General features: G+C 40.5%; 2 protein-coding genes across 2 annotated transcripts; both read right to left on the bottom strand.

Moving 5' to 3' along the window:
• Nucleotides 1-1,930: 1,930 nt before the first annotated feature.
• Nucleotides 1,931-4,977, bottom strand: LOC134747743 (brachyurin-like). Its single transcript, XM_063682367.1, has 5 exons — nt 4,729-4,977; nt 3,175-3,448; nt 2,842-2,940; nt 2,385-2,581; nt 1,931-2,054 (listed from the first exon to the last, which is right to left on the bottom strand). The coding sequence occupies exons 1-5, from the start codon at nt 4,960-4,962 to the stop codon at nt 1,950-1,952; spliced, it is 909 nt and encodes a 302-aa protein (XP_063538437.1). The 5' UTR covers nt 4,963-4,977; the 3' UTR covers nt 1,931-1,949.
• A 1,059-nt stretch (nt 4,978-6,036) lies between these two features.
• On the bottom strand, nt 6,037-11,845 carry LOC134747910 (brachyurin-like). Its single transcript, XM_063682587.1, has 7 exons — nt 11,702-11,845; nt 9,940-10,071; nt 9,345-9,498; nt 8,955-9,053; nt 7,529-7,665; nt 6,459-6,515; nt 6,037-6,240 (listed from the first exon to the last, which is right to left on the bottom strand). Exons 1-7 carry the CDS (start codon nt 11,843-11,845, stop codon nt 6,121-6,123), a joined length of 843 nt encoding a protein of 280 aa, XP_063538657.1. The 3' UTR covers nt 6,037-6,120.
• Between the last annotated feature and the right edge of the window lie 109 nt (nt 11,846-11,954).

The following is an 11,954-nucleotide window of genomic DNA, read 5'->3' as shown; positions in this document are numbered from 1 at the left end:
CGTTATCGGCATTAATCAGTGATAATATAAGTATACCATATTAGATTATCAAATAGCTAGATCAACTATCAGAAAAGCGTGTCAGTGGCACTAAAATTGCTAATATTTTCTACCTGTGTAGCAGAAGTAATATCAATTTTATTGCATCTGGCTATACCAAAGTGCAACCGTTGTTTATATTGATCCTACGCGACTTTTTCTACTAAAACGATAAAAAATAACACATTGGAAATTACTTATTAGGTCATGAGAACTTATATTCGGTTCGCAAAATATATGAACGCTTAAATCGCACATTTTTAAATTATACTAACGTAGAAACACTTAATGATTGTTGTGCAAAAAATGTATAAATGTCTATGAAACTTAAGGGACTGGGGAAGATACCTATAGGAGGGTTATAGATGGTGGCTTCTACGGAGGTGACCGGCGCACCGTCGTGGATGACATTAACTATATTGTAAAGTGTATTTTATGCGGTTAGACGTAACTAATTAAGAAATGCACCTCGTGTCGTTAGGATAGGAGTGAGATTGCGTTGAGTGGTCGTGGCTTGACTGACGGCCTGGGGGCCGATTTTTGAATTTTGAGCGCTCAATTTCGTCACTCGAAAACTTGTGAAAAACGGCGAAATGCTATTTTTAAAATACAAGCGATAGAAATTGGGAATCTAGTGATATTGACCACTCGTTTTCAATTATATTAGTAAAATTTAAATGCCTAGCATGTGGAGATGATATTGAAGGAAGCCACACGAAATCGTGCGCTCGTAATCCAAAAATTGGCTTCCTGCTGGCTTGGTACCTGGTCGAAATAAAGGAGCTTGAATGATATGTCGTCTTTCGTTTACATTCCACACGTTTCCCCTATTCTCAACGTAGGTAAATAGTTAGAAAATTTGTTTAATTTATAGCTCGTGCTTGTATTTACAAAAAATACCATTCTTTATCTACAAAATTCATGATTCGAACCAGTTCTATCTGAACTCTGATTTTAATTTTAGCGATTGTTACAATCAATCAGGAAATAATTGCGAACGTTAAACGATGACTCAAACCGAGAAGAACCATGGGCGCAATGTCGCACCCAAAACTTCGGCGGGACCTAATTTCAAAATGTATATCTTAAATATACGAGAGGCACGTTTAGTTGCAATTTGCAATGATTAAACAATGAAATCACTAACAGCAGATACTAAAGTCTCACTGTAAATAGCTTAGGTATATACTACTTGTCGGGGCTTCTAACCTCCGTGGCGACCTGACATAGACCGACTGACTGACTGGCTGACTAACATACATATTATTTGGAATATTGGAACGACCGACATCTAAATTCAAAATTAGACATGACAGCCAACAAGACCAGTTGACGACTAGTTCTCGACAGATAGCGGAAGACGACAGACGCTACACAACTGAATTGCGTTTGGTAGCTGTAGATAGTTAAAATACCTACCAACCGTGAGCCTATATTAGTTAATAGGCTAGGCCTAATAGTTTAATAAAAACATTGATATTAGCAAGTAGGAAGTAGGTAAACTTTATGAAATGCTCGTTTCATACTACTTACAAGCAAGATGAGAAGATAAATTGAAAGGTTTTTCACAAACATGTGCCCCTGGTCAACAGGTTGTCACTTGTAAGTAACAAGCCTCTAAAAAAGACCCATAGGTTTTTTTTTATAATTTATATTCACTAGTTCAACATGTACATAATATAGTCAATCCAATCAAAACCAGCAACATTAACAGCGGCCCATTTAAATTAAAACTCATTTTGTGATCCCAGAAAAGTTACCTTTGACCTAGCTTTATCACTTTTAAGCATTGGTCTCCTGCTGACGTAGACAGCAGAAAACGCCCTTTTATCGAGATATTGCTGTCTCCCCATATGATGTAACTCAACTGAAGATCCAGACCTTACAATGTCGTTCAAGTTGGGTCAGGTTTACAGATGGCTGACTATGAAGCTGTAGAAGCTGGTGACCCTGGCGAAGGCCGAGGGGTGGCCGAGCTGGCAACCGGCCGCTGCTACGAACGAGCTGATGCCCACCTGGAATTTAGCATTGTACTTTAGCCCAAATGTATTTTGTTGACACACACACCATGTGATCAGATTAATATCATAACACCATCACAGCTCAGTGATCTAGTGGTTAGGGCTACTGCGGTTTTCGTAAGAATCGCCGGCATTTCTGGAATATATGGGGCTATGCAAAACGCTATCGCGGTCCAGGGTAACGCTAGTTCATTTGGCAGGCTCCCATCCGAAAGCATTGCGATGATGTTGTGAACTATCTAATTCTATCTTCGTATTGCAATACTTCCACACAAATATTACGACAAACTGCGAGCAACTAATAAAAAAAAACCAGTAACTTACCAAAATATTCTGTCCGTTGGAATTAACGACCAGCGGACCGCCGGAGTCGCCGCCGCAGATGCCGACGCCCCCGATACCGTTGGTGCAGAGGGTGCTGTCGAGAATCCAGTGACCGAAAGTGAGTTGGCACTGCGCCACCGAGATCACTTGCAGGGACACTTGGCTCACCACGCTGGCCGTCGACACGCCGGTTTGTACTACAATAAGTTATTTCATTGATATTAAAACTTGTTGTTCATCAATGCAAGAACTCAGTCCAGAACCAAGTCCACGCCGCTAATTAGGAAACTAATGACGATCTCGTCTCGTCGTGGTTAGAATGTGGACTCGTGGGCCCAATTTTTCACACCGGCATATCTCTCAAATAACGAAAGTGTGAAAGCTATGTAACTCCGTGAGGAAATTGTTTTTTCTAGTTTCTACTGATCTAATTGATTCCTCCTCCAGGCACACTCACAGTCACTGGTCTTGCCGTATCCAGAAGCAGTAGACCACAGACCCACAAATGGGTCCCACAGTTGGGTGGTGGATGGCAAGGCAATGGGCTGGATAATAGCTGAAACAAAAACAGTTCACATTAGTCATAGTATATTATTTCGTCCCATATTTTACTAATTATCAATAACAAATTAAGGTGCCGTAGGTTTAGAGAGAGGAGTTTTTGAAAAATCGTACCGCTTTTTGTATTTTTTCATTTTAATTTGTAACAATTTATGCACAAAAGCCAAAAATATCTAAATTTCTTCTAAAAATGCGCAAATTTATGTAGATATTAATAATAATATCTTACTTGAGAAGGCTACATTGGTAGGCAGATAGATCATAGCAACATCATTGGCCAGCGTTGAGGGGTTCCACGACGGGTGCATGACGACCTGCGACGTGGAGATCCTAGTACCGCCGATGAACAGCCAACTGGAACCCAGGACAACCTCAAACTGCCAGGCCTGCCTGACACCGTCGTTCCAGCAGTGGGCCGCGGTTACCAACCGATTGGCGGAGAGGAGTGATGAGCCGCAGGCAGATTGGCCAACTACATTGAGGAGGCTGATGACGAGACCCGCCTAGAAAAATCCCATGCTAAATCATTTTTAGGGTTCCGTACCCGAAGGGTAAAAACGGGACCCTATTACTTAAGACTCCACTGTCCGTCTGTCTGTCATAGCTAGACAGTTGAAATTTTCACAGATGATGTATTTCTGTTGCCGCTATAACAACAAATACTAAAAAGTACGGAACTCTCGGTAGGCGAGTCCGACTTGCACTTGTCCGGTTTTTTTTCTCATAAGTGCAGCCCTATGATCGGTGTCGCAGGTGATCAGAGCACTATAGTTTGGCACGAACTGTCAGGTGAGCATCGTCCACCATTACCCAACCTATGTCTGTTCTACTTGTATCAATGTATTCAATCCTTTATTTAGTGGTGTATGGTATCAATTTATAAAATTATCCTACTGAAATGCAAAAAAAATATCGCCTCGAGCGAGATTTGAACTAACGACTTTGTGAGATTACTACCGCGGTCCAGCAATTCTAATCCACCATTTATTATTATCGTATATCATAAATTATCGATTACGAAAAAGCTTTTGAAACTTTTCACCACTTTTCACAAACTTTAATGTGCGATGTGAATGTGTAGAACTTTTAAAAGCTACGACATTATTCACCATCGTCGAAGAAACCATTCGATACCTACTATTAGGTACTTTGTAAAACATTAAGGCCGTTCTATCGGTTTGCCGCTGTCTTTGTCACATTTCGCAAGAAAGAACGGGAAAAAACATACGCGCCAAGTGTCAATTTTGATCGAATTTTGTCGGTTTTTATTTATTTTAATAACGTTAAATTACAATATCGAAATTCTAAAGCTATGAAATTACTATTTATGTTAAGATTGTTTTTTCTTCTTTTTTTGTTTATAGTATCACATAATAAATAACCGAGTAAAGTAGTAACGCGAATTAAAAATTGCCTACTCCAGAGCACACAGTCGCTATGGCCGAAATCGGTCAGGAGAGCATCATCATCATCAAATCATAATTACCTGACTATTAGTACATTATTTTCATTTAACTTCTATATACAAGTAAAATACTCTTTATTGCACACCTCAATAAAAGAAAACAGTAACACAAGCAGAGGTAAACAACAGGCGGTCTAAAAGGTAGCGGAAATTAATAAATTTACACATGACCTAAATTACACCTTACACCTAAGTACATGTTGCAAATGCAATGTATTAAATAAACCTTTCACAAAACCCACAGAAAAGAGACAAAATACCATGCAAGGAGAGGGAGGGAGGGAGGGGAGGGGGGGATCGTAATAATTACCTACTCACCAAGTAAGGATGACCACCGGTTGCAGCAACAACTCCTCCCACAATGCGAGGGTCCATTGGCACGTCTTCGTCTTGGTTGGCGAAGTACCGGTCTTCCACTGCCTTGATTTTGGCCGCGTGAGGGATGCCCACGGCGTCGTGGTACCCCAGGACCGGCTCCGCTGTGGGCAGCACCGAGGCCGCCGCCGCCGCCGCCGCCACTATTAGAGCCAAACCGACTAACAGAACCCGCATTCTTACTCAATGATAATCGGAATATGGTAAATCTTAAATAAGCTTTGATTTATATAATGTTGTTATCGGCATTAACATGATGAATCGACGTACCCAATCTTTTATTGAATGATTATCCCCAGAATTAATCAGATTTTTGATAACATTTCAGTATTTATGCCTGCTGGATTAAATGGAAGTTGGCTCTTCAATTAATTAATACTAATTGTCCAATATAATTTCAACTAGTTATTGTATTATTAGGGTTCCGAAGCCAAAATGGCAAAAACGGAACCCTTGTAGTTACGTTATGTCCGTCTCCGTCCGTCCGTTTGTCACAGCCATTATTGTTCGACTACGCCTATGCTCAGCAGTGGGCGATAGAAGGCTGATATGATGATTATTATTCGAAATACCTAAGCTATATAAAATCAATATAATTTGGAACATAAATAGGTGTATTTTGTAATCCTCTACTTAGTTTAGAAGTTAAATATATAAATGGGGGTAAATGTGTTACATGCCCATTTTATAACATACATATATATCAGTTCTCATTTGACGCCAGCACAACAACTCAAAAGCCTACAGCCTCTTCCTTTGTGAACAATAAAACAAATGTAACTTAGGTACCTAATTTTTATCTAGGTAATGTTTGTAGTGGGTAATGATATTTGATTATTTACATTTGTTTGTATTTTCTATTGACTTATTGACTGCGAGATAATAAATTGATTGATACTAGCTAATAAAAACAATCGTGCCACGTATAATCGACTAATTATAGATATACTAATTATCAGAAAAAGATTATCAACCAGTTCGTTAGTAAACACACGCGAAATGAACCTCAGAGGAAAAGAGGAAGAAAAATCTTATAGTTTGAAGTAATTAAATATTTTAATGTGCCGGTAAACGATAAATAAAATTGTAAAAAAATATGTTATAAAAAATCAATCAATTGATTACGATGCCGGTGTTTCTGCTGATCTTTATTTACTATATACGAAACCCTCGTTCAGTCAGCATCAAAAGTATCGTAGCCTATATCCTTATTTGGGAATGTGTTCGAGGGTGGCAGATAGGTACTTTTGGCGCGTTGTTCCATACCATACGCTACTATGTATGTTGACCGTTCAACAAAGCAATCAGTAAAGTCTGTCTAGACTAGCTAGCATGTTATTCAAGTACGATGCCGGTATTGTCGCTGATCCACTGCAGGTAGCGCTGTACGCGCGTGAACACAGAGGGAAGTTCGTCGTTGCAGCCGCTCGCGTCCACAAACGATGCCACGCCGATCTGATAACAATAAGAAGCAATGCTGTTATGCCTGTTATACTAGGGACGCTAAGTTAAAAAATTCAGATGGTAGGTATCGACGTAGATGAAAAATTATAAGTAGTAGCACAGGAGATTTTTTTTTGTCTAGCTGTTGAGGCTTTTGGAACTTCGTCTTATCTTTTACTACGTACCGACCGACCATGTGCTTGCATGTACACATATAACACATAACTTACCAAAATAACTTCCTCTGTGGCATTATACCATATCGTCAATGGGCCACCATTGTCTCCCTGAAAATCAAGTATCATAAGTTAATCTTATATATCTGACAATAAAACATAAGGAAAAGATCTATTGTTATGCCCGCAACACATCGCTGTGGTAGGTATTTGCATAGACTGAGATGCAGCTTTAACGGCATATCGTTCCCTATTCTCTTCAGTAAATCAAGTTCTTCACCCAACACAAAGAAATGGAGAATAATTTTTTAAATTTGTAAAAACCTCGATTTGTGCATATTTTCATAATTATTATTCCTCATGGAGTACCCTTTGCCAGGTAAGAGGTAGGACAGTCAGCAATACTCTTCGCTTAGCACCTTTGCATACAAACTTCTATGCAGGGGGGGTATCTTTTCTCTGCAGCTGACTGTACATACTTAGATATACGTACTTTGCATTTGCCGGCCGTAGCGTGGAAGCCAGCACACACCGTGTTGGCGGGCAGTTGGTCGAAATACTGTATGTTGCACATCGTGTCCGTCATCAGCTTCTCCCGAAGCGTTGATGTTTATATTACAAGATTACTTGTCAGGTTATATAGGTACCTTGCATGTGCCGGCCGTAGCGTGGAAGCCACACACCTTGTTAGCGGGCAGTTGGTCGAAATAATGTATGTTGCACCGTGTCCGTCATCACGGTCATCAGCTTCTCCCGAAGCGTTGATGTTTATATTACAAGATTACTTGTCAGGTTATATAGGTACCTTGCATGTGCCGGCCGTAGCGTGGAAGCCACACACCTTGTTAGCGGGCAGTTGGTCGAAATACTGTATGTTGCACCGTGTCCGTCATCGCCGTCATCAGCTTCTCCCGAAGCTTTGATGTTTATATTACAAGATTACTTGTCAGGTTATATAGGTACCTTGCATGTGACGGCCGTAGCGTGGAAGCCAGGACACACCTTGTAGGCGGGCACTTGGTCGAAATACTGTATGTTGCGCCGTGTCCGTCATCGCTGTCATCAGCTTCTCCCGAAGCGTTGATGTTTATATTACAAGATTACTTGTCAGGTTATAAAGGTACCTTGCATGTGCCGGCCGTAGCGTGGAAGCCACACACCTTGTTAGCGGGCAGTTGGTCGAAATACTGTATGTTGCACATCGTGTCCGTCATCACGGTCATCAGCTTCTCCCGAAGCGTTGGTGACACGAACTCCACACCTGTTTGTTAGGATTTGTTAACAACCGTATTAGTAAAGTAAATAAATAAATATTATAGGACATTCTTACATAGATTGACTAAGTCCCACGGTAAGCCCAAGGAGGCATTGTGTTATGATGGGTACTCAGACAACGATATATACAATATATAAATACTTAAATACATAGAAAACACCCATGACTCAGAAATATCTGTGCTCATCAAACAAATAAATGCCCTTACCGGGATTCGAACCCAGGACAGGCTTCCGTGGAAGTGGAACGTAGCGGCTTATCACAATGTTGATACTTTGTTGTGGAAACGTACCTTTTGTAAGTACCTAAGTCTAGCGATGCGATGCCCTTATTCATAAAACTTTACAAGCCTCCATTAGTTAATTTATGTTTAATCCTTTTCTTACAAACACAAAAGTTAAAATGACAGATTAAGACAAACGGTTAATATGTAGCTAATGGAGGCTTGTAGCGCGTTTACGAATAGTCATTAGAAAGCATTAGTCATAAGTTGTAAAATAAGTACTTCTTATTTCTGAATTAGGTAGATAAATCCAGCAGGCAAATAGTCATTGTATGTGTAATAGTCACTCAGTCTGGGTTCACTGGATAAACTATTTATGACTATTTTCTAGATACGTAATTTTATTCTTAGGGAATGCGCTTAGGTAGGTAGGATCGATCGGTAGGTAGAATAGGTCAAGTAATAGGTTTCGGAACTCGATTTTATCGGAACTGAACTGGTCAAGGCAAATGCTCATCATCTTCCTCGCGTTGTCCCGGCATATTTGCCACGGCTCATGGGAGCCTGGGCTCCGACAATTGACTAATCCCAAGAATTGGCGTAGCGTAGCACTAGTTTTTACGAAAGCGACTGCCATCTGACCTTCCAACCCAAGGGTAAACTAAACCTTATTGGGATTAGTCCGGTTTCCTCACGATGTTTTCCTTCACCGAAAAGCGACTGATAAATATCAAATGATATTTCGTACATAAGTTGACCCATGAATTGAGTTGCCCAGTGGTTGACTGGTAAAGAATGCCTCAGAGCATGAAAGTCCGCCTTTTGTACTTTTTACTTGTTCTTGTGCCGTAATGTTTTAAATAAATAAGTTCCGAAAAACTTATTGGTACGAGCCGGGGTTTGAACCCACCACCTACGGATTGAAAGTCGCACGCTCTTACCGCTAGGCCACCAGCGCTTTTTATCACTTATGAAGGAATAACCATTAAAAATAACGAAGTTTAAAATTTAACTTATTTAAACCTAATAGGTACCTATACGTGAATTTTACCTGGCGCCGCAATTCCCCACCCGGATGCCGTGGCTCCCATACCAGCGAAATTATAGTTGGATATACTCAGGTACGGAAGACGAACTACATCGATGGTTTCTGAAATAACGAGAGGTCTCAATCTCCATTGAAAGGATTAGAAAAACAGGTAGGAAGATTTAGTTATATCTATTATCTACCTACCTTTTAAAATTTAGTGCATTACGTAAATATACTCGTAGGTACTTGATAAGGTCAGTTCACCTACAACTCCTAAGATGCGTTAATGAATTCGCCAGATTGGGACGGTTTAAACTTCATGTACTATCATAAAGGCGGACCGCTCAACAATGATGATGGTGTCGATACGATTGCTACCTGTAGGTAGGTAAGGGCAGCTTGCATAAATACCTGTAAGCTGCATGATGTTAGCGAGCCTCATGAGGGCGATGTCATTGGCATAAGATTCCGGGTCCCAGTCGGGGTGGACCCGCACCTCGTCCACGTTCACGATACGACGCCCGTTCTCGTAGCGGTCGTACAGCGAGTGTGCTCCCAGGATAGCCTGCAAACCCACCAATTAACGGAAAAAATGTATACTCGTAAGTATTGTAAAGGAGTAAAATAAAAGGCAATCGCAGTATTAATATTATGACAATAGGTAAGGAGCCGATAATAGAACGAAGGATATTTTTGACTCAAGACAAGACCCATATATGTGCAGATTAAGTACCTACTTACCTATGCTATTTAGGTACGTACTAGCTTCTAGCTGTTACACTGACGGGTCAATTAGGCTCCGCGTGCCTAGCCATAAGTTTTTTTTACTCCACGGATTCTTCCGTAAAAACCAACCGAATACCTGCACGTACCTGCGGATCGTTCCTACCAAGCAGCAGTGCGCGGCCGTCAGCACCCACTTTAGTTGAGTCAAATATCTCAGAGCCCCACCTCGTGTTCACTCACACGAGTACAGAGCATGGCCACGACATAAAACATTGAATACCTGCACGTTGTCGACCTCCTGCCCGTAGTGGTAGCAGCAGTGTGCGGCCGTCAGCACCCACTCCGGGTGGACGAGCGAACCGCCACAGAACCCCACCTCGCCCGTGGTTCCCACTCGCGAGTACAGGGCGACCTAAAACGAGGTCATAAACCCACAGACTATAATGGTTCCAACAGTCGAGGAAACAAACAAAACAAAAGTGTGAAGTTTATTTTAGTTTATTTGGATTTGGCATATCTAAAGACAGAACCTCTGCGTTAAGTTTTGTCGATTTAGGTATCCTCCCTCTCTGTGGTATGTTGTGGTGTCTAGGTAGTGGTACGTACGTACCTACGTATACCAAGTAGAATTATCATTTTTGAAAATGACGCTATCACGGAGGTATATCGTAATGTTCAAAATATCTGAACATGAACCCTAACGCCTTGACAATAGAGGCTTGTATTCACGTCATTTAACTCAACTTCTCAAGCTAAATACCTTTTCACCTCAGCAGCTCGAACAAGCCTACTTTCGTCACTCCCTGGAATGAGGAAAGTGCGACTTTCCTCCTATGGATGGTATAGAAAGGATCGCAATCTCTTATTGCAGAATTGTTGTAAAAGTGACCGCGTTAAGCTTTAAATAATAGTTCTTAATCTCCCCGGTGGCGCTAGTTAGGCTCTGGGACATGAGTATAACATGAACCATATAAGGCAACAAATAACCCGACCAAATTACGTAGGTTGTTTTTGGTAGTATTTCGGTGTATGGTGGCGCTGCCTAATTACTGTTTTTTGATGGACACTTTTCATACATAGAGATTTGGCTCCTTTATACAGTCTCCATATTTCCTCCCTTCAAGGAGTGAAACAAAGTAGCTTTTTAATTTAGTGAAGGCCAGGAACTGCCACTTCATACTTTTATTACAATTTTTTTTTCTGTATTATTCTGTGTAATTCGAAATACATTTTAATCTTTAATATGTTCTCATTACTGAGGTGAAAAATTATGTGTGCAACACGAGAGCAAAGTTATTTTACATCTCGTGTTTTTGAGTCCCGAGAAAGCGAAAGATTAGTTAGAAAGTTAGAATCTGGAGTGCAACACGAAAGCAAAGTTATTTAACATCTCGTGTTTTTGAGTCCCTCGCTACGCTCAAGATTCAATTATAGAATTATAGAATCTTTCGCTTTCTCGGGACTCAAATAAACACTCGCAAGAAAAACCAACTTTCTTCACTTGTTGCACGAATACACTACCTAATTTCAATTATCTTTTTTCATACTACATTGGTGGCAAACAAGCATACGGCCCGCCTGATGGTAAGCAGTCTCGGTAGCCTAATATGAACGCCTGCAACTCCAGAGGTGTTACATGCGCGTTGCCGACCCTAACACTCCGCACACTCGTTGAGCTCTGGCAACCTTACTCACCGGCAGGAACACAACACTACCTTCTCTTGAATTGTCATTGATTGGAACAAGATTAATACGAGGGAAGTATAGCACGTCGTTGTCCATACAAAAAGAGAAAATGTTTGTCCACTTCTAAATATTTTCCATTCTCCATGATTTTTTTGTATACTGTTATTGACACAATGAAAAACTAGTTTTATAGGTTTTCTTTTTTTTTTTCAAAATTTGCATTTTTTTCAGTGCTTAATGGAGTAATTTGGTACCAGACAAAGTAACCAAACTACTGATTCTAAATAATCAAACTATAAGTAACTACTTACTGATAATCTATTCACTAATAAGATTTTACAAAACAACTACCTTACCTGAAAAGGCCTAGAATTCTGTTCCGTGATGTCCCCTCCAATGATCCTCGGCTGTCGGCTCGCGATTTTGCACGACTCATCATGGCACAGCTGCCAGGCGTACAGCGTAATAGGCAAACCTAACAACACTATTTGTTTCAACATTTTACAGCTACTGTATTTATTATTTTACTATTGAAATTCACGTCTACTTATTTTGTATCGCCTGCCAAAGATAGGGGACTATTTATTTTGTAGATTATTCTTCTAACAG

The sequence above is a fragment of the Cydia strobilella genome, chromosome 15 (genome assembly GCF_947568885.1).
Source record: "Cydia strobilella chromosome 15, ilCydStro3.1, whole genome shotgun sequence".
NCBI lineage: Eukaryota > Metazoa > Arthropoda > Insecta > Lepidoptera > Tortricidae > Cydia > Cydia strobilella.
Note: the sequence above shows the minus strand (reverse complement) of the source record. Positions and strands in the feature narration are given on the sequence as shown.